The 23,906-nt window shown below is 43.7% G+C and overlaps 1 protein-coding gene across 1 annotated transcript in view; it reads left to right on the top strand.

The window, feature by feature from the left end:
* The window catches only part of LOC146869473 (cysteine and glycine-rich protein 1), a 146,403-nt gene extending 123,117 nt beyond the window's left edge, over positions 1-23,286 (top strand). The window contains exons 3-6 of the mRNA XM_085599863.1: positions 854-1,022; positions 12,832-12,961; positions 21,051-21,144; positions 21,953-23,286. Of these exons, the coding sequence (XP_085455989.1) occupies positions 854-1,022; positions 12,832-12,961; positions 21,051-21,144; positions 21,953-22,029 (470 nt within the window). The 3' untranslated portion in view covers positions 22,030-23,286. The remainder of the gene's footprint in view (positions 1-853; positions 1,023-12,831; positions 12,962-21,050; positions 21,145-21,952) is intronic.
* Positions 23,287-23,906: the final 620 nt, after the last annotated feature.

Raw genomic sequence — 23,906 nt, forward strand, 5'->3', positions numbered from 1 at the left:
CTTGCTGTCTGATCTGATGTGTTCTGCTCCGACGGAATAAAACTTTGTTTCCTGCCTTCCAGTCTCCGGCGCCTGCCTCTTTCATTGGTAAATTATCGAGTGGTATGAGAGGCGATTACCGCCGGGCAATACTTGAAGGGTTATCGACTGAAATTGCCGCTACCATTTAACACTGGGCTCACTTACGCCCACCTCCTGCATAGCTCAAACCAAGCTAACGGGCTGCAGAGTCCTGTACAGGGTAATTACATTTCCCAGTAGATGGCTATCTGTCCCTCTGAAACATGTACTTCAGTGCACTTAATAGCGAGGCTAAAGCCCCACATGGCTTTCAAATTGTTCTTTCCAAGCTCTATGATTTAAGAACAAGCATTTGCAATGCAATAGGTCTCGCATTTACGCGAGTTTGAGCTTTTGTCATTGTAAGTGAAAATGCCTTTAATTTATGTTTTGGTTTTTAAAACCTAAATAAAAGACATTATCATTTACAATGCCAATAGCTTAAACTCTCGTAAATGCGAGACCTATTGCATTGCAAATGCTTGTTGTATTTCTGTGTGGGTACACCACACCTTGGAATTGAGCAACCGTAGAGAAACTGGGGGGTACTTTGGAACCTGAGCTCTCATTTCTTTGTTGGTCTAACAGACTGCGATTGCAGCCAGTCCAACCTCACCTGCTTGTCCTTATTGCTTCACAGGATCATTTTGACTTATTTTCCTGAATACAGGGATTGATGCAGACGCTGTACCCTGTCACAGGCAGTGGTCGGACTAACTGTGATGTCATACAGTTCTCACCAATGTGCTTATGTGTGTCTCTGGGACTCTAATCTCTGTCTCTTTTCCCCCAGTGGTATGTAAAAAGAATCTCGACAGTACTACAGTGGCTGTGCATGGGGAGGAGATCTACTGTAAATCCTGCTACCAGAAAAAGTATGGACCAAAAGGGTACGGCTACGGGGGCGGAGCAGGAACGCTGAGCATGGACACCGGAGAATCTCTTGGGATCCGGCCGGAAGAGTATGTCCGATTTCCATTATTTGTAGTACTGTTAACATTTTATTAGTGTACGTTTGCTGTGGGAGAGCATGGAAGCCTTTCCTAGGGAAGAAATATATATAAATTTCAAATATAGCAGCACGTAATCTAGATTTATATTCTTATTATTTTATTATTTGCACCTTTATAAAAATTTAAGCAGTATTGTATCCATTTAAAAACACTTTTCATTACATATCATTGTACGCATTTTCATAAAAACAAACATTTTAAAATGGTATCTTTTACAGTAATTCTTTTAACAATTGTTGGCATTAATCAAATACATTTTACATACTACTCAGTACATATCATAATATTAAAAATATGATTTTTATTAAAACAGATTAACTGTGTCCTCTTGTCGACGCGTTTCGGTTTATCTTGTAGTTAAAAACACCTTCTTCCGGACCCACAACATAAAAACACAAAGTGCTCTTTATATCAAACCAATAAATCTAAAAATAAAAGATACATACAATTAGATGCCGAACGTGTGCTCAGAATTACATTTTCTTTGGTTAAATGTAATTCTTCATCGTAATATTATAGCGTACAGTTACACAAAAGCATCCATGCTCAACGCTAAAGTGCAATTATGTCAATACATGTCTAAAACATGATTCTACAATATACATTACATTGCATATATTGCTTGACCCTCTTTGACAAATACATTAATTCTGTCAACAAGGGTATTATATTCTGAAGCGGTTTCTAACTCATATTGTGACCCCAATAGCTTACCCTCATTGGGGATTCGGTGAGGAGTACGTTGCAGCACTGTAGCACTATTTTTATAAATCCCGCTGTGTATATCTTCGTCTGACCATAGAATCTAGGGAAATTTATGGTTTTAATAAATCAAGCTCCAGTACAAAAAGTGTACATTAAACTCATAAATTATTTTACTATACTTACATAAAATGTATGGCTTCATATTCTAATACTTTTAAAAGAATAATGGGGGTATAGATCTCCTTCACCATATTTAATCAAAGGATATATATAATTTCAATTAATATAATCAATTTGCATCTAGACCTATTTCTTAGTGCAAGATTTACATTGTCACTCACCCGTGAGAGGCCAATATTTTCACTAAGTTTTCTAAATCGTAGCCATTTTGTAGTTAAAAGCCGGTATTGAAGACCTGATTAGACCATGCTTTATAGGTGTTTTAAAAAGATTCAAACGCACTCGACATTCAATTTATCGTGTGTGCCAGTCAAAAGTTTACATACTGGCATTGACAGATAGGCTGAAGTAACTTATTTCTCACATAATTTACATTTTCAAAATGCACTAAGCCATCGTAATGCGGTTTATTTTTCAATTGCCCCTTATTTGTTTAATGTGGTAACAGACATTATTTTCCTTTGTTTCGAAAATCCCACTGAATCAGTAATTGTCGCAGCGTTATCTCTTGTTACGAGTTAATTTCATCATATTAATGCCCACAAAACAAAGTTGTATTGCGGATTGACTTACAAGAAGTAATAGCCATCAGCCTTTCATTTGAACCAAAATAACAAGAGGTATATATATAGAGAACGACCCAAAGGTCTATGCGCATATTACTTACCGCCTATAAAGCATTACTTCAGCAATCGAGCCCCCGTTGTTGCATCTAAGTTAACTACTGGGGAGCTGTTAAGTCTCCTTACCGTATTCGACGCGCGGTGTCTCTTCTACCGGGATTCTAATTTATTAAGCAAAGACGGCACCGCCGTGTTGCTCGCGTTTAAATGCTCTGTTCGTGCGTTATCGTGCGTGTTGACGGTATGTGCAGCCATTTTGGTAGTTTAAATTAATGTATAGTCGAATGATCACTGAATAAACTTTATGGAACCAAAATTGTCGCGCACACCAACGTCCTATATTAACTATTGTGTTTACATAAATAATTATGTGATCCTAATATTGGACATAATATAATTTATAACTATTGGCACATAATTTTTATCAGTGATTTGGCTTTTAACATATATTCTAATTGTGCCTCTCTACTATTATAGCAACATCTACAATTGTATTTCATTCCTAAATAAACTGGCCAAATTTATCAGCGATTTGGCTTTTAACATATATTCTAATTGTGCCTCTCTAATATTATAGCAACATCTACGATTGTATTTCAGTCCTAAATAAACTGGCCAAATTGTTATATATGCTTTTATCACCTCCTTTTACACCCAGACCTAATAACTGTGATTTCAACTCTGTCAAAGTAATAATGTAACTTCAGTGTCTCAGGCACTTTCAGACTGAGGGCCTGATTACGATGTCGGGCGGTCTCATGTCTGCCCGACACAATTGCGGTCTCGGGACCGACCGACCTCTGGTCGGCATTCCCGACACCGCTATTACAATGTGACCACACATGGTGCAGTCACATACTCCCATTTCTCTATGGCCGCAGCACAAGCTCCCATAGAGAAATAGGAATTTCTGTTAATCCCTGCACCGCGTGGCAGGCACCTCAAGGTGCATACCATGTGGAGCAGGGATTAACAGGGGGGCACCATAGGTGCCCCCTCGGTCCCCAACTGGCAGTGTGGAGGAATGGGAGCCCTTCTAGGGCCCCCCAAAGTTGCTTTCTGACGTGCTTTCCATATTGGAACTCTTGACCTGGAAAGGCTGTCGGAAACCAACATCGTAATCCCAACGGCAGAAATGTAATCCTTGGGGATTACGGTGAGGCCTCTGACTGAGCCCGTCGGAATCCAGCCGGAATGACCGACCGGTTTCACTTTCAACCACCTGCATATGTTCTTTTGTGAAAACACAGTCTGCTTCCTCCCCTAAAGTGGAGTGGGAGGCATATCAGGTTGTGACGAGAGTCCTATGCATTAAAACAGTATGGGTTTGGAAGACCTTATTGACAGACTTAAAGGCAAAAATATCTCTCTCTGCGCTGGGGGCGTGATACTGACCTCGCTAAATTAGGCACACAACTTGCGCACAGCTAGGGCAACATATTTTGATTCCATGGAGTACTTAGACTTCATGTCTATTCAACCTTCTAAACGTAAAGATATAAACGCAGCCATGTGCTATCTCCTCTCCTGATAGTGTACACCCACCCCCCACCCCCCATCAGTCCTATTACCGACCGGGGCAGTTGCCAACACACAATTGCCCATTAATGATGCTTTCCATTGCTATTATTGAGAGCGATACAGAAGCCCATGTCCATCCCCAGAACCAGCCAGAACTAACTTTGTTGGCCCGATACAGACACGCTGGACCTCCCCAGAGGTACGGCTCTCTTCGGATGCCCCCAGATCCCAACAGGAGATCGCTACCACTTGAGAGGTTTTCACCAACAAAACTGACAGTTTCCTGGTGGAATTGTGTACTCTATTGGCCCAAACACTGCCACCCAAGCTAGCTCAACAAAGCCCTTATTTCCACGTTGTTAAAACCCCACAAAGAACCTTCTGATGTACATCCTATTGTCTGATTTCTATACTGAACACAGATTTTAAAATCCTAACCAAGCTTCTAGCGTGTAGGCTGTGACGTGAGCTACCGGAATCTATCCGCAAGGACCAAGCAGTATTTATTCCAGGTTATAACCTCCAACAATCTGGCATTTTAAGAAAGAATCGACTGATCTATAGCCACAGGCAGCATGTATCGCACTGGATCTAAAAAAAGCATTCAGTTCTGCACATTAGGAATATAGACATCAAATCCTACAATTGTGCGGGATAGGTCCCCACTGGAGGAAATGATGTGACTTCTTTAGTCGACTCCCACAGCTGCACCTGTCAAAAGAGCGCTAGTAGGTGAAGTGTGAGTGAGGGTGCTGCACAGGCGGGAGCTCACCCGCCAAAAAAAAGCATTCCTATGACGTGTTTTAGTATCACTCAATATTGTCTTTATTAGTTGTAAGCTGAATCCCTTTTCAGTAAGCGGGGAAAGGTCATTTTGTTGTCTCATGCGTAAAATATGTTGATGCGATTTTTCGATCTTGACGTTTTTCATGTCCTGCTTTTGATTGGGCCGGGGTTCCTCTCTTCCGGGAGATGAACTGTTCCAATAACTGTCAATCAACAAAGGTCCGGCTGTTGAGAAGGTCATGGGCGGGGCCTGGGAGACACTGAGGCCAGTCACAGAACATATGCACCAATATATGCAGTGAATTTTCATCCTCGGTTGTGAAGTGGAAACCAGAAATGAGAAGCCAACCAGGCAGAACTCATAAAAACAGGAAGCCCCTCGCATTGACCGTACCAACCTCAATCAGCAGAAGGAGCCATTGGACTAACCAATCACGTGCAATGGCAATCAGGGCACGTGCACACCTGCTCCTGTAGATCCTGGCCTCTAGGAATCACTGGATCCTGTCATGTTCAATTGAGTGGAACGTGACTGACCTCAATAAAAACCTCCTCTCCCGTTATTGACAAAAGAGATTGTCAATAAAGCACACCCTGTGTCCTCTTTCACCACAGAGGGAAACTAGTGTGTGCCGAATCCACCGCCCTTCGTGATGAAAGGATCTACCCCCCACGCCCCACTTCTTGTTATTTTTAAGAGCTGTGCCCTACTTCAAATCCTTGCCCTCGTTTTGCTTTTGTGTCACCAATTTCTTGTAGGTAAATATCTTTTATTTTATTCTATATTGTACGTTAAATGCAGCCCCTCAAAACAGGCCCCCCAAATGTAAACATCCACCCAAATATATCAGTTACATCTAATTATTTGGCCTCGCAAGTCCATAAATGTCACCAGTTGTAATTGTCACCCACGTGGTAGGCCCTTCCTTCTCATGTCACGTTACCTAATGAGTGAGCATTTTCCTCCAATTTGTGGAAAACCTCCAGGAGGAGTCAGAATGATTTTCAAGATGTAGCTCATCTTTTTATTCAAATTTTACATCCGCTTTCTTTTTTTACGTTTCCTCTCAATCCTGTGACGCTAAAGATTTTTGTCTAATGAAAATGTCATTAAACATGAGCGAGAATTGTACCCCACGCCCTGACTGAGTCCACTAGCATTACTCATCAATCAGCTGCTAGACAGACACTCCATGAGGCTGTTTCATAATTGATAATGAAGGGTTAATGTCCTCCCAATTTCTCATCATCTCTCTGAATGTTAGCACACCAATCCTGCCCCAGTCCTTGATATCAGAGATAAACCATTCTCACCTTCAGACTTGTATGGAAGAAAAAGTCCCCAGTGTGCTGCCCTTCTCAGTCCAGGTATCAAGGGGTTAACTTCAGAATCCAGGCAGAAGTTCAGAATATTGTCATGTGTTTGCCAGAGACTCATGTCTAAAAGATGTTGATAAGGTCCACTAATTAAAATGAAAATTATTTAGATTAGCTCATACAAATGTGCATTGATGAATGTAAAATTCAAAGCTGATATGACATGCATTTAGAATGTGAAAACCATTGCGGTTATAGCTATGTGTTAAGGCTTTAGAAATTCTAAGAAGCAAGCTTCCTTTAACTAGAAGTTAACCTAATATTGCTGAACTGTGCAGAAATATAATTTAGAAATCTGACCTTATCGTGACATGCTTAGAATTGTTTGTCATAACTTCAGAACGTTCAGGTTTTAATCAATGAATTATTTTACCAAGCAACATATTATTTGTAATTCTTAACCTCCAATTCTCACCCTGTTTCACATAATGCATGAATAGAATAGTTGCACATTTAAAACAATATTTTTTGTTCATATTAATTAATTGCATTACTAACAGTATTGTGCAAGTTAATGTTTCTCTTCTTTAGCATAGTTCATTGTGTACATTGAAGCATTTAATATTTAGAAAGCCAACCTGCATGCAATGCCCATGGCACCTGAGGCCTCTTTTTTCAGAACTTAACTACGTAGGAATGTCTGTAGCTAACCTTTGATACAGCTTTGCAACCCACATGTATGTTCATGGGAAAGGAAGTGTTGAACCTGCTCACAGAGGAGAGCTGCCCTAGGATTGGCCCAGAGAGGAAGAAGCCCGCTGCATTGTCTGCAACATGTATTCGTGTCTTTCATGTTCGTGTGTGATCCTAGTTAGTTTAAATGCTCTTTTCCCCCGATGCTTGCAACCTGCCTTCTTGTCTTGGACCGACGGTTGTAGCTCCTGCTGCTTCGGTTCATCCTTACTTAATTTTGAGGCTTTCTTTTTTTAGATCGCTACTGCAACTGTATGATCACTTATTGTATTATGCTTCATATAGGTACCCTAATATAGGCCCGGTGTTAGAAATGGGATTTCTGGTTGGCTAGGGCTTGCACCAAAGCCAGCAGAAACCACCACTCTAGTCAGGGCTGGGGAGTTACACGCCAAAGATAACCCCTGCTCACCCCCTTGGTAGCTTGGCACGAGCAGTCAGGCTTATCCCGGAGGCAATGTGTAAAGCGTTTGCGCGCGCACCCAGCAACAACACCCAAGGCCCACCACAAAAGAAACTCCACACAAGGTATTATATAAAAATAGCCTTTGTATTATACCAAACACATTAGATTATAAATACACACTTTACAATGTGCCACTGGCACGGGCAGAATTTACAGGGGAATTATTTACATGGGACAGGGCCTCATGGACCACTGTCAGGCATAAGCACTTTTGGAACTAGCACGTTGTAGAATTAGCACTTTGTAGGAATAACACTTTAGGACATAGCACATACAATCACTGCAGCACCAATTAAAAAAAAAAAGGTAGCGCACAACCAGTAACCACTAGTAACAGGTAAGTACCACCTCCGCAACCCTAACCACCTTAGGAAAATATTACGCAGGTAATCATGAACACATCAGCCTCACCTATACTAGGAAAAACCCTCTCCAACGCATAGGCACAGCTAGAAATACACATGGCATCAAGGAAAGGCACATTGCGCAAAAGTACACAGGTAACCATAACCATGTACCCTAGGTGAGGGCACAACACAAGGAAACTGTCCCTAGGCCAACTTGGTCTCTCAGGGGCTCAAACGCCCTTTGTCCATGGAGTCAGGGCTGGGCTGCGCAGGCTGCGCAAGCCAAAGCGCAAAGGGCCACAACCTAAACGTTGCAGCTGCCCACTAAGTGCTGGGCAGCTGTGGAAAATGAGTTTGGGCACCGCTGTGCCTTTGGAGCCCTCTCTGGGCTCTGGAACGCCCCAAAACAACGTGGGAGCCTCGTGGGCTCTAGGTCGGCAGAAGACACGAAAAGAAAGGTGCCCCAGTCACGTGGAGCCTCGTGGGCCTTTTAACAAATAGGCCCTGGGACAACGTTGGAGCGGCCCGCTGCCTTCCGGGGCCGCTCCTATTACAACAAGGAAAATGACCCCATAGCTGGAGCGCACTAGCGCTCTAAAACAAACACTGCCCCAACTGCTGGAGCCTTCTAGGCTCTTAAGCCTTCATTGCGGTCCCGTTGAGGCGCACTAGCGCTCTGACACAACCAAGGCTGGCCCCGTCGTTGGAGCCTTCTCGGGGCTCTAGGAACCAACAATGCGGTCCCGTTCACCCTGCAGGCAAGAGCCCCCCCTCACCGGACTGACGCGGGGCCTCCTCGCTGCGGGGGACGCCTCCTCCGGTGGGTGCGCGGGGCTCTCTTCTCCGCCTGGCTTCACCCGGTCCCTCATCTCGGGGCCAGGACTTCGTCCTGGATCCGGCGAGGCTGCCGGACTGCTTCCTGCCACTCTCTTCATTGCAGGAGCGCGGGATAGGCTCCCGTCCGCTTCCTGTGCTGGGCCACGCCCCCGTCCCTTCCGAGGCTGCCTGTCTTCCGGTTACGGACCGGCCCGCAGCGGTGATTCTTCTTCGGCGGCAAGTGGGGTTGGCACCCACTTTTGTTTTCAAGGCACAATAAAAGTGAAATAAGCGGAGTGGGCACCCGCCAACGAGCGCCACAATGCGGGGTGGGCACCCGCTGGTAAACACGGCAAAAGCGGGGGAATCCCTACGTTGGGGTTCCCTCGTGAATTATCGTAGCGCAGTGCTGCTGGCCACAACGAAGGCGCTCTTCAGCAAATAGGTATAGCGCTTCCCAGGCGCTTGAAGGCAGGTAAAGATGAAGCGCTTCCCAGGCGCTTGAAGGCAGGTAAAGGAAAAGTCTTCAGATGCAGGGGGGCAAAGACTGGGCCCAGGGGCCAGCTCACAGGGCCCTCTGGCAGGGAGGCAGTCCCTAGTGGCGGTCTCTCCTGGCGCCCAGCAGCAGCAGGCCCCCCTCAAGTTAGGGTCAGAGGAGAGAACATTTTGTAAGGGGTCACAGCCCCTTTTTATACACATGTTACCTTTGTTTCAAGGTGCAGGGGAGGGGCGAACCAGATGCAACTGGTTCTTGAGCACTTTGTTTTGCTCAGCCCCTCTCCCTATTCATAGAACAGGACAGGGTCATCAGTCGCACCACAGGGGGCGGAGCCAGCATTGTGTGGGGAAAGCCCAGCCCTATTCAGGTCCCAGGTGTACTCCTCCCACCCATCTGGATGTAGATCTCTCCACCCACCACTGGGGCAGACCCATCCTGACTCTGGGGATTCCCTAGCCCGTCACATGACCTCAGCCAGCCAATCGCCAGACAAGGCACTCATCTCACACTGCACACAGATATGCCAACTTCTAGAAGTGGCACTTCCACACTAGGTACATTGACGCCGCATACATTTCATCACACGAGTCCGCACATACCAAACTCGCACCTGCACTCCTCACGCATCAGGAACTACCAGGGACACATACATTCCCCCATGCATTCCTATGGGAGGGCAGGCCAACCTTAATACATGCACGCACTTTACCCTGGGACACAGTGGTAAAGTGCGCAGAAGCCAAAAATCACTAACACCAGGTCACAATAAAAAGCAAAAAGTTTTAGGGGTGAACCTGCCAGACGGGCCAAGTCCAACACCCGGGTAATGTCATACCCTTTCATCTACATCGCCTCCCCTACACTACACAGTAACAAGCCTTTTTAGGATTGAACCTCTACCTAGTTCCAGTCCTGGGTGCAGAAGGAGTGTTTCCCTTAACAATGGTGTTCTATGACTTCATCTTTAGACTGACACAGTATGAATGAATACTCATAAGGGTTCTTGGAAACCAGGCTGTGGCTACACCACCTTCCTCCCCATATCTACGTACACGGTTCATCCCATCCGTCATCCTCAAATCTAACAATGGCTAATACAAGAAACAAGGGACAAAGGAACCCTAGATACTATTCTGTATAAATACAGCCCATCTTGCTAGTTTTAGATAGCGGGAACCGAGACTTCCCGGCCAACGCACTGACCAGAGACCCTGAGGCTCCTGCATGCAGACGCTCCAGCTGACAGTGGTCTGAATATCCCTCGCGGGGTGTCCAACTCGAGACCAAGAAGGGCTCCTACATTCTCATACTTCAGGTAATGGGGTTAGACTAAATCCTAGAGATTCTTGGCTTCACACCCACTCACATGCTAGGTACACTTAGGTCCATCTAGATAGGCATTGTAGGAGTATGTGCGCACTTCTATCCTGCATTTTCTATCCATATATTTATTCATGCTTATTGCAAGATGGTAGAATGGTACTATCCTTTTCTATTCACTGTACTGCTAATCATATATCTCTGCTACTGTCTAATGGTTGTTGCAGCTCATATATTTTACACGAGAATAACAACTGTTCAATAAATCCTTATTGAAACGCCCAGACTGTTTATTCTGTGTATCTCTGAGATAAACTAAGTGAGCATGAGTGACTGAGCAAAAAGTAGTACATTGTTTCCACGATCTTGAGGGATCAGTTTGTCATGTTCTAAAGTTGCCAGAAACTATTCTCTCCCCGATAAGAGGAGACACTAGTGGCACTGTGAGCTAGCTAACGCAAACAGGCTAACATTTCTCGGTGGGGGTGCACGGAGACAGTCTGCCACCAATCCCACAGTCAATGTTATCCAAACGCACAGGTCCTGCAGGGGTACCGTAGGAACTACACGACAGTGCCACCAACGTTGGTTGGGTACTTATTTAACAGTAGAATCTGAGTAGTTCAGTCGTGCTATTTCTCAGAGACCCCTACTCACAAAACACCAGAGATGTCTGGAGTGGGTGTGCACAAATTCTGCCACAGCTGAGTAGGTGAAATATCCTATTTATTAGCTACTGGCTAATCAAGCTTGACAGGACATAGTGTTCCTAAATTGTGCATAACACCTTATCTTAGTTCCCTTGAACAAACTCCTTCTCTGTGACAAAATGACTGAGAGCAAAAATAACGCAATATTGGAGCGACACCTCTCAGCAGAAGATGAAGAGGTGGATGGAATTCTCATTCCACCTAAATTCAGACATACTATCACCCTGAAACTACTTGAACATGGTTTACCAGCTTGGGGTGGCTTAGTAGCTTTTGTGATTGAGGCACACAAATCAAACAAAACATAGGTATTCTATTCGTGGGTTCCATTCCCAGAAGCAGATGCTAGAACACACACATTTCACTCTTACACAGAAGGAGATGCAGCAGCGGAATATGGTCCATGTGAGGACATAGAAGTTCAGCTCGCGTACCAGGAACACCTATACTGGTTTAAAGACGCCCTACCCCATATAAGACACAGAGTAAGATTAGGCCCGCTCGGAGGAGATGACGCAACATGGCCAATATTAGCGGCATACACACCACATCCTGACTGATACATTGCCACAAGCAGACTTACTCATACAAAGATTTAATTCGAATCTACAGAAACCTGACACAATTCATCATGCAGACTTTCACAGTCCAACCAACAACAGTTGCAACAAATGGATCTCAATCACAGGGTACAGCAACTAAAATAACTCCACAAACATTACACACGGTAATGGGCAAAATGCCCACAAAACGTGAACAAATACCATTCTGGGTAGCTCAGAAAATAACTCAGCTCGAGGCAGTATTCACAAATACTACCACGTTTGAAAAACACAGAATGCTAACAATCTGCTTTCCCATGGAAACACCACAATTAGAGGATTACACCTCTTGGGGTACAGTCTTTGCTGCCATATACACCAGGACACATGGTATTCCTTCATTCACGGTGATAACAGATGTATTAAGACATCTACTGAGACGCTGCTGAGTTTCATAAACTACTCTTTAAGGGAAGTTCTGCTGCTTTACTTTGGCTTTGAGCTTTATGCTCCTTTAAGCCCACTCTTTTCCTTGAAACTTGAACTTTTCGTGGGTTCTACCAACTCTGATATTCAGATCTGTGGTTTTAGAAAAGGGGTTTATTCCTTTATGGAATGTGCTTGATGCATTATTTGTCTATTTGATTCTACCAAACCTTTTCATGAGATTTCTGTAAATATACTAAATATTTACTGACTAATACAAATAAAAAATAATCTCTTAATGAGAATAAAACTTTTAAAACGTATTCAAACTCTTACCATTGACTGAACTTAGAAATGTATTTGAAATTTGCTTGTGATGCCGTAATAGATCTTTGAATCAAAATATGGTGGCAAAAATCTGTCATTTTAAGCAATGAGAAGCCAGCGAAGGAACAGGGCTTAACCCTGTAAGTGATGGTGATTGAAATGGTGAACAATATTGTTTATTTTTGGGCCCAATCTGTGCTATCAATGTTTAATAATCTTAGATGCGTTCTCCCTGCCAGTGGAGCATTAATGTGGTGCTGTCGCCATGCTTTGAACTAATTCTCGGGAGCAAAATGCTACTATTATTGTCATCCCGGGAGAAACACACTGTTAGGTGATATTTGCATTCAGTTGAGCTGTCTGTGTACTCTCAATTGACCATATGAAAGTATAAGATGTTTATGTCATGGACTCCTGCAGGACCCCAAGCCATCAACCTACCAACAACCCCAATGCGTCCAAGTTTGCCCAGAAGGTTGCAGGGACCGATGGTTGCCCTCGATGTGGACGTGCAGTTTATGCCGCAGAGAAAGTGATCGGAGCTGGAAACGTGAGTATTGACAAGCTGTGTTGCATTTCCAGTACATATTTTCTATTGCACTCAATAACTCTCGATCAATGCTGCAAATGATTGAAGGCAAAACCATGGTACATGCTCAGGCCCCCTTAGAAGTTATATTTGCTGGATATATAGGATGGAGCCATTAGTGGCTCTTTGGCTCCATAACATAGAACTAAAATGTTGTACCAAAATGAGGGATTATGCTGACAATGTGGAAAGAGAGGTTCTTCTCGATGAACTACAGTAAGTTACAGGGTGAGACTCTAGTACTTAGTAAGAGCAATCGAAAATGCAGTTTCACCAAATGTTGCTATTTTTGTCTTTCTGGGCTGAAAGAGGCAGTGGTTACCTGATGGGAGGGATCTGTTCTTTTGGTATCAAGGCAGGCATCATGTCAACATGTTTGGCACTCTCCCATTGAAAGTACATTGAGTTAAACACCATGAAACAACGAACATTTTCTCTGTCACCAGGACATTTGTTCTTTTGCATCATATGTATGTTCTTGATTGTATGCAGTTGAACGAAAGTGCCATATCATATGTAGACTTGTGACACAATACATGCAGCCCAAGACACTCAGAAGCATTAGATGGAACATGTTCGAATCGGGAGGAAGACACCCCCCCCCCCCCAATCTTGCGAGACAAGTTCTCCATGACCACGATAGACCTGTCCCTACATGACTTGCGTGATTAGATTCTATTTGTTTCTAGCAATCCAGTCTGTGGGTGAACACCCATGTCTCCTGCCTGTCTTAACCTCTCTCTCATACAAATAGTGTGGCTCATGTTGGTCTGTGGCTTAAGACACCAGACTCTTAGCTTGAGCAGATTTCTTCATTTGAGGCATGTGCTCCAGATTTTTGTGTGGTTAATGTCTGTGTTAGCCAAAACACCCACACCCCCTCCTCTGTCTTTTCACCTGAATTTATCTTCTGGTTCATATCAATCTATAAATGAACGTCTCCCTCTCAATCAGATCTCCTTGTTTCGCAAACTTCATCCCTCCCTGTTTCTGTCTCTCTCGTTCCCTCGTTCACCCACTCTATCTTACGTAAATGTTTCTAGTTCTGGTCTGGTTCTGTTGGTCTTTGGATTGATACCCATATCCCTATTTGAGTCTGTGCAGTTTATGCTTTTGCCTCTCTCACTCTTTAGCTATCTATCTTGGTCGCTGAACCTCTTTCTCTTGGACTGTCTCTTCAAATATCAGTGTCAGTCTCGACAGTTTATCTCTCTCCACAGTGTTTATCTGTACATTGTACCTCTCTTGTTCCCTCTCTTTCTGCATACATATACATACATATATATATATATATATATATATATATATATATATATATATGACCTACTGGCGGTCGCCAGTAGGTAGTTATAGTTAGGACCACGTTTCCATAGGAAATCCGCAACATTCTATTTTGAATAACTTTGGCGCCGGTCGAAGAATCCTCGCGAATTTTTCAAAATAGGTGGGGCGCTACGCTCCGCTCCTACCCTGAAAGTCTCGGGGAGATTCGTCAAGCGGGGGCTGAGATAAAAGGGGGGTCCCAAAACGCGTTTTTCCCATGCATTTTTCCATAGGACCTTTAGACAGGGCTACAGCCCGAACGGCTGAACAGAATTTAATGAAATTTGGCAGAGAGGTAGTCCCCAGGTCAAGGAAGTGCCTTTTGTAGGTTTGGTGTAAATCTGTTCAGTAGATTCTGAGAAAATAGCCTTTAAATCAATATATATATCTGAGCCAGCTTACGGTGCGCTTACGGTGCGCTTACCGTACGCGTACGGTGGCGTGCGCGAGCGCGATTCTGATTGGCCCTTAGATCTTAGTAAACATTCGAATCGGTCGAAACCAGGAAGCGGCGGCCGCCATTTTCTCTCTCGCACTCTGACAGGGGGTTTGATCAACCAAGTCCAAAAACACGTAAGGGGGCTGTTTACACAGCTCCCAAGCACCTTGCCATGTCGAGGGAGTCCCCAACGACCCCCCAAGTGAAAAAAGGCAATTTTTATTTTTTCGAAAATTTCGCCGATTACGCTTACCGTATGCGTACGGTACGAAATTATAAAAAAAAAAAAAAAATATCCACATTCTCCCCACCCCGTGTGCAAAAGGTGCCCGTTGGGCACCTTTTGTGCATGGCTTAATAAAGCTAAACAAAACATATATTTTACATCTCACAACGATGCTCATCATATGTCCTCCATGTGCGCACGGTCCATCGTGCGTTCATGGCCCATCTAGCGTAATGTGGGTGCGCGAAGCGCACCGCGTGCTCACTGTGCGCGCACGGTGCGCGAAGCGCACCGTGCGCGCATGGAACGAACTGCGTTAAGTGGGCGCGCACGCCACAAATGGCGTAAAGTAACTTAGCATTTAAAAAACCGTACAAATTCACTGAAAAAACCATAGGTTTCACACATGTTATAGTTAGCTGGACATTTTACTGATAAAAAACCAATGAAATTCCCCCGTTATAGTTACTGTAGGCAACTATAACTCACGCGACCGTAATCCTCTGCTGATGACATATGTGTCTTTATGAAAAAAAAATATTTGTAATATATGTATAGCTAAAATTTAATGGAAGAAGACATGGGCAAATAAGTGTCTAAATACAGTATTAGCATCAGCAGAGGATTACGGTCGCGTGAGTTATAGTTGCCTACAGTAACTATAACGGGGGAATTTCATTGGTTTTTTATCAGTAAAATGTCCAGCTAACTATAACATGTGTGAAACCTATGGTTTTTTCAGTGAATATATATATACATATCCCAAAACTCCAAGTTACCTTGCATAGAGACGCCAACTCAGGTGGAAATGTAGCCATCGTTTATTGCAGGTAATAAGCACAGTGCGTTTAAAACCCACAAGCAGAACGCCAAACATGTTTCGGGCTCCATGCCCTTGTTCACTGGCTGCATGCGCAAAGTCCCAGCAGCTGTGTGGACTCGTACCTTAATCCCGCCCTGATTGGACCTCCTAGCACAGTGGCATTATGGGGTAAGTAGTCCGTGTCTGAATCAAATTGATTGCTGCCAGGGCTCAGTGCATTGTAAAAATATAATCCCAAATGGGTGCTGTGATGAAAAACTGCCACAGTGCTTATCAATGTCATTCCTGGCAATACCGGCATTTCCAGCTCCTCACGGTGCACACAATCTTCAAGCACCGAAGGTGCCGCTTAGTGCGCGGCGGGGCATCTCTGCGACGAGGCACGCCGCTTTCAACATCCCAAAACTCCAAGTTACCTTGCATAGAGACGCCAACTCAGTTGGAAATGTAGCCATCGTTTATTGCAGGTAATAAGCACAGTGCGTTTAAAACCCACAAGCAGAACGCCAAACATGTTTCGGGCTCCATGCCCTTGTTCACTGGCTGCATGCGCAAAGTCCCAGCAGCTGTGTGGAATCGTACCTTAATCCCGCCCTGATGGGACCTCCTAGCACAGTGGCATTATGGGGTAAGTAGTCCGTGTCTGAATCAAATTGATTGCTGCCAGGGCTCAGTGCATTGTAAAAATATAATCCCAAATGGGTGCTGTGATGAAAAACTGCCACAGTGCTTATCAATGTCATTCCTGGCAATACCAGCATTTCCAGCTCCTCACGGTGCACACAATCTTCAAGCACCGAAGGTGCCGCTTAGTGCGCGGCGGGGCATCTCTGCGACGAGGCACGCCGCTTTCAACATCCCAAAACTCCAAGTTACCTTGCATAGAGACGCCAACTCGTCGCAGAGATGCCCCGCCGCGCACTAAGCGGCACCTTCGGTGCTTGAAGATTGTGTGCACCGTGAGGAGCTGGAAATGCCGGTATTGCCAGGAATGACATTGATAAGCACTGTGGCAGTTTTTCATCACAGCACCCATTTGGGATTATATTTTTACAATGCACTGAGCCCTGGCAGCAATCAATTTGATTCAGACACGGACTACTTACCCCATAATGCCACTGTGCTAGGAGGTCCCATCAGGGCGGGATTAAGGTACGAGTCCACACAGCTGCTGGGACTTTGCGCATGCAGCCAGTGAACAAGGGCATGGAGCCCGAAACATGTTTGGCGTTCTGCTTGTGGGTTTTAACGCACTGTGCTTATTACCTGCAATAAACGATGGCTACATTTCCAACTGAGTTGGCGTCTCTATGCAAGGTAACTTGGAGTTTTGGGATATATATACATATATATATATCCAAACAAACAAGAGTTACCCCTTATGGAAGAGCCACACCAGGTAGGTTCGATTCCTTCTTTATTTGTTCACGAAGGCTGCACACAGATGTGAAAAGACGTCATCAAAATATTACTGCCATTCACTGCCAGACGCGTTTCAAGTCTCTTGACCCTTCTTCAATGGCAACTGCAAATTCTGTACCACAGGACCGGTCAAGTGCAGCTGCATTATATTCACTTAGACCGCCCCAGTGGGCGTGGCCACTTCTCAGGCCTTCTGGTCTTCGTAGTTGCATATAAAAAACTGAAGTGAGTCTGTCCTGTGGTGCAAACAATAAAGTCACATTGGAACCACAGTGGGGTGATGTTGAATCTTTAAAAACAATCATGCTGCAGTTTCGCCCCTTCGTGAAGAAGACTACTTCCCTTTACGGTGACGTCAGGTTGGCCTCACCTCGGGAACGCTGCGCTCGCAGCGGGGCTTCTTCCGCGACCGGAGCTGGCCGCTTCAATCCAAACAAACAAGAGTTACCCCTTATGGAAGAGCCACACCAGGTAGGTTTGATTCCTTCTTTATTTGTTCATGAAGGCTGCACACAGATGTGAAAAGACGTCATCAAAATATTACTGCCATTCACTGCCAGACGCGTTTCAAGTCTCTTGACCCTTCTTCAATGGCAACGACAAATTCTGTACCACAGGACCGGTCAAGTGCAGCTGCATTATATTCACTTAGACCGCCCCAGTGGGCGTGGCCACTTCTCAGGCCTTCTGGTCTTCGTAGTTGCACATAAAAATCTCAAGTGAGTCTGTCCTGTGGTGCAAACAATAAAGTCACATAGGAATCGAACCTACCTGGTGTGACAATGCCTGTTAAAAATACCATTTCAAACTCAAAAAACACTGGCATTTTTTGTGGAACACTAGTTTATTCACTCTCTGACCCCAGGCTCCATTTCCTTCTACTGGCCCGTCCTGCACATCTGCCTATATAACCTGGACAGCCCACCTCACACCTGCTGTCCGGCTCATGGTTGGTCCAGAGACATGCCCCTGTCTCGGTGATGCGGCCAGCTTGTCTCTCATTGCACAATGTACCCTCACTTCTCCCTCGGTGCGTTTGTTCATATCGCATCCAAATACCGAGCTGCAGGCCTTTTCCTAAAGTGTGGTGAGCAGGTGTAGAGCAGTTGCTCTTGTGGCCAATTGTGGATGCCGAGGGCGTGTGATAAACATAAATGTAAATTGTAAATTTCAAACCGTTGTGACCTTTCCCCTCCGTACTTTCACCAGGAGGATAGATGGTTGGGTAACATGGTCTCTAAATTCATATCAAAGTGGCTTTTTTTCAATCTCTAATCAATAACTGACAAATATGAATCCCCAGAATGCCCTTGTCTGCTTTTAGTACCATTATTTTTTTCCTAAATCGCTGTACTGAACCCCTGCTCACTGTGAAATTGCGGAGATTTTTCTGGGGTGGTTTCCGCTCATTTAACTCTTTACCAGAAAGACTCTACCGTTTAGTGTTATTTTTCAATTCTGTATGTATACTGACTTTATTATTTAAGGTCTGTATTGTACTCATTTCCTGTATCTTAGAAGTATTTAGACTGACCTCCTACATTGCATTTGATTTCCTTAGTCATTTGCAATTTTATATTCGTTTTCATAGTATCATTGGCTGCCATTGCAGTGTGGCTCCAGTGAAGGAAGTTTGGGTCACCCTCACTGTGATGTTATTTTCTAAAAGCTCCTTTCGTACTTAGACATTACACTGGGTGTTTCCATGAATGTAGCCCTAGCTCCCGAGATTAAAAAAAAGTGTTGCTTTATGGTAAAGTGATACAAACAAAACATAGTACCGCGTAACTAATAAATAATTCCATTCAAAATGTCACAAAATAGTAAACGAAAAGTATTGCAATTCAAAAATATTACTATGAATCCAACTTTGTTATGATAGTACTGAAGTTGCAATAATGACTCCGTACAACCCTACAATAAGTGTGATTTTGACCATGTTTTTTCCTGTTGATATTTTTTCAGGCAGATTTTCCTGCTTGGTTTGTTCGTCATTGTTGGAGTGCATGTTTTAGGTCAATACATTCACATAGATGGGTTCTAGTTTTCCTTGTTGTTTTTTCTCTTCTGGTCAGGCATATGAAAAGTTGCAAATTGGTGAAACCCTCCATTTTGCATAGTTTCTTTAAACCTTTTCAAGCCTCTTTGCTAAGTGCTAACTTGGCCTCTCTCCCTCTCCAGTAAGGTTCTTGTGTGGAGGACCCTCCACCACAGGTATGCCGCCCATCGCTCCACAGGTTCCGCCTTCTATGGGTAGCACATGGACTGGGAGGAGAATGACCCAGCAGGTGGGCGGGCCATTCTTGCTTTGGTGAAGTCAAAGGTGTTCCCCTCATCTGCTCCAATCCTGGATCTTGTAGCTTTTATTTGTTGTTTTTTTACTTCAAAACAAATGCAAGAGTATAAGAGCCAGACTGCAAATAAAACACAGGGCTGTGTGACAAACGAGCAGCTGACATGCGCACACTGTGCTCTTTGAAATAGATAGATCATTTAAACTTTTTACAAAGGATTATTGATTTCTTTTAGTAAATGTGTTCCCAAATTGTACTATTGCTTGTTATGATTATTGGATGGCTTTTACCCGAGACACTAAACTTGATTTGTTTTAGTGAACAAAAAGGCATCTATCTCAAATGGAACTAAGAACTAGCTGGGAGGGAGAGGCCGAAGACTGAACATTAAGCACTATATTACCAGCCTCCTGCCTCTAACGTCACAGGGTTTGCAATAATAGTTGTCTAAGTGGTAAAATTAAGGTGGTGGTCTCAGCACTGTTCCATCGTTAAATGTTGCATGGTGCCGCCCAATTTGTTTCATGCAGCATTCTGTCCACGCCATAGACCTATTACAAAATGAGAAGTATGCACTCCACTATACATGTGTGTTTTACATTGGACTTCACACTTCCTTCGCCACAAAGGCATGCCTTACTTTGTTCTCGGTGCACTTGTAAGCATGTTGATGAGCCTGCTGTTATAGCACACCAGTTCACTTATATCATCCTGGTCCAAGATTACATTGTTTAGAGATGTCCACATTCAGACTGAATAGTGCATGATGGAACCCACAGCCTAGAGCAAATGTTGCTTGCTTACTCTAGACCAAACTGCTCCTGGACATTCCCAACGCAGCATCATCCTTTAATTCCGTCCAAACACTGACACGTTTCTCCTGTTCTGGTGGTCCTGTCAGATATCTTCCAGACATGCAATCTACCGCCCTTGTTTTACAAACCTATTTTGATAAGCATCCTTTACATGTTTTCCCTGTGTTAATTCTCTGCATATCCTAATTTGTAGTGGCGAGTTTTATATTATTGCATATGGTACACTAGCAACCGATGCTTAGCTCATTATGCCGATTCAGAGTGATCAATGCACAGCCACTACCAGGTGGATCAATGCGACATTTATGTGCCTGCTGCTGCCTCCGATTTAGTACCAAGAAGCAATTACATTTTGTGTTACACACAGTCCACACAAAACATAAAGATGAACTCCTGGACAAGCCGTGCACCATGTGAAGTGAATGTGCAACCAAAATAATTTTATGTCTCAAACTAAAAATACTGATACCTTTTTATAGAAGACGTATTATGCTGATTAAAGGTGCCTAGTGGTTCATGCAGTTTTGTCAAGCTTAAATTGTAAACCTTTGCCACTTTGAAAGAAGAGGCCTCAAGAGATTTTCCTTGTAATGATGAACCCTTCTAAGTCTGTCCTCTATTTCAGTTCTCCCTTGGTCTTACCATCATCTTCTGATGTTCTTTCACATGTTTTTCTCTCTCACTCCTTCACCATCTTGTCTTTTTCAGTCATGGCATAAAGCCTGCTTCCGGTGCGCAAAATGCGGAAAAAGCTTAGAATCCACCACCCTGGCAGACAAGGATGGAGAAATCTACTGCAAAGGTTAGTTCAAGAGCCCAGAGCATATGAATAAAAAGGGGCGGGGCAAGACAACTCAAGCAGTGCAGGTGGAGTGGACACATTCAAGGACAAACCCTGTCATCATCCCTCATACTCGCCATGTATGGCAAGAGTTAGATGTCCTAGTGCCACTTATATTGAAATGCTGTGTTAGTGAGTCATTGTATTGTGTTGGTAAGTCCATGGTTTGAGGAGTTTCAGAATCCATGGGTGTAGTGGATGTAGAGCTTCTGAAATCAGTTTTTATAATCTTTTAGAGACAATCAAGACTCTTATTCCAAATGATCTCTTAACGTAAGTTATATAGCTGGGTGAATTTTAGAGAAGAATTTAAACCCAAATTTAATTTGTAGCAAATTACCTATGGCATTGTTTCCTGCCAAAATAAATTATACAAGACATTTCAAAAACAAGTAATATATACAAAAAAAACAATTTGTGATGGAAACAAATGAATTCTTGAAAAATATCAATTCAGTTTTGAAGATACAAAGTTCAGTTCGTGAAAATGAAAAATTATCCATTCATAAATCAAAATGGGTATAACGACTGCACTATTTTGTAGATTGATCAGTCAGTGGTTTATATTCCGAATTGTAATTTGCTATGTGCCAGAGAATATAAAAACTATTTTATGAGTCCTAATTCAAGTCACTGGACTACCTTTTATATAATGTAATAGACCAAATGCTGGCGTGGACATTCATAAGACAGTGCGTTTTCTTTTCCCACTATTCATCTAGGGCTATTATAGCTTAAATATTATTTCTGCTTTATTTCCCCCGTACAGCATGCTATGCCAAGAACTTTGGACCGAAGGGTTTTGGATTTGGACAAGGAGCTGGGGCACTTGCACATACTAAGTAAGGTGAAGGAGGTGCCTCAGCCCCCACCCCCGCCCACCACCAAGAATGGAGCTGAATACTTTCACCGCTATTTTTCATGCCATTCCAAACTCATTATTTTCATGTTAATTATATGATTTGTGATGTTCAAAATGTTTTTTATAACTTGCTCACACTTTCACCTGGGATTTTGTAGACACTGGTAGATTTCCTATGTAGCCCCAGCAGTGGGAGGCTTAGTTCTCTAGTGATATCTTAAATATGAAAGCTATGGTAACTTTCAGCAGCTTCGCCCCACGGTTCATCCTATGGTCCTTCACTGTGACTACCATCCATCTCTAGTAAGCCGAGTCTTCAAACCAGACCCTGAATTACCAGCGGAATAGATTGTAGCTGGTTGGCTGGGATTTAAAGAACTTTTGCTCCCCTCCCCCAATTGCTTCACTTTCTATATAAACCTAGCAATACCTACTTTTTCAGCCTTAATTCAAAGAGTGATGGTTCTGGCTAGAAGACAGAGTTGTCAAAATGAACCCCTTTGTCATGTTTAATACCAAAGGGACAACTCTCCCAACCTCATGAAAAGACTCTTACTTTTTAACTGAAACCTTTTTCTCAAGTTGCCTTTTTACTCTCACAAAAGCACCCTGGTCCTAATACCAGATTGCTAAATCGTGTGTGTGCGCTCATGTTCTGACTCTGATATCAAACAGAGGGCTGTAACTCATATAAAAAGTGAGCAGCAACTGAAAACACAACTTGCCTTGCCGTTTCAAGGACCATAGGGTCAGCGCGAGGCTGTTTATCATCCTCTTTTATCCTGCTTCTTGTGGTGTTCCTCATTCAAATGTAGTTGCAAATTATGTGGTAAGCCACATGCAAGACTGGCGAATGATAGCGAAGCACACAAGCTGCACCCAGATTCAGTTACTGAAGGAAGTGGCCATGTTCTGATACAAACATTTCAAAAAGGTGATTCGTCTTATCTCTTCCTTTCTTTGTATATCTCATTGGTAAAGTCTGGCCACATCCTGTCTAGAGAACACGTGTGAGACACTATCTGGAACTGGGCCATAACCTGGTGTGTAGCAAAGGCGATTGTCTCAATGTACCTCGCACCCTCACCCGGCTTGACTCATCCGGGACAGGCACTTTCTGCACAGCTTTCAATGTCTTCTACTCTAACACTAGTGCCACCATGTGTCCCATCACAGCACAAGAAGAGGGCAGAGGCCAAAGATATGTATGGTAGTCAATAAACTATTTAAAGAAACTACAACACCCTGCTTGTCAAAATGTGTGTGATTTTAAGGATGTGTGGCATAATGATATTGGGATTGAATCTTTTATCTTTGAAGGTTATAAATTACCCTCAAATGGCACACTCAAGCAGGCAGGAGATGATTGGTTCTTGCCATTATAAATGCCATTCTGATTTCGAATGGTACCTAGCAACCTGCATCAGAGGAATACAATACTGTCAGCTGTGTTTGTCAGTCCCTGGATACCTTGCTATGACTGCCCCTTAAACAACAACCTAATGGTTCAACTGTAGTCCTACACCTATATGTACCAGCGCTCACCTCAGCACCACACTGACATAGGGTTGGTTCAGTCAGATTGGGCAATGAATCCAGGATCCTATTAACCATGGTAGCTGTGCTTTATAGAGGGAACTAGGCAACGTCTTACATGCAAGTAGGCTTTTCGGGAGACAGAGGGAACAGCTCTTTCTCAGCCACACAAAACCTGCTTTCATGCAAATCAGTCTAACATTATATGATGTCACCACAAGCTCTCAGCCGACCTGGATGGGTCTCAAATGTTCCCTGCATGAACGTATCTTCCATATTCACAGTGGCGTAGCTAGAGGGGGACGGTAGGGGCGGTCCGCCCCAG

Source organism: Triturus cristatus, chromosome 1_1 (assembly GCF_964204655.1).
Source record: "Triturus cristatus chromosome 1_1, aTriCri1.1, whole genome shotgun sequence".
Taxonomy (NCBI): Eukaryota; Metazoa; Chordata; class Amphibia; order Caudata; family Salamandridae; genus Triturus; species Triturus cristatus.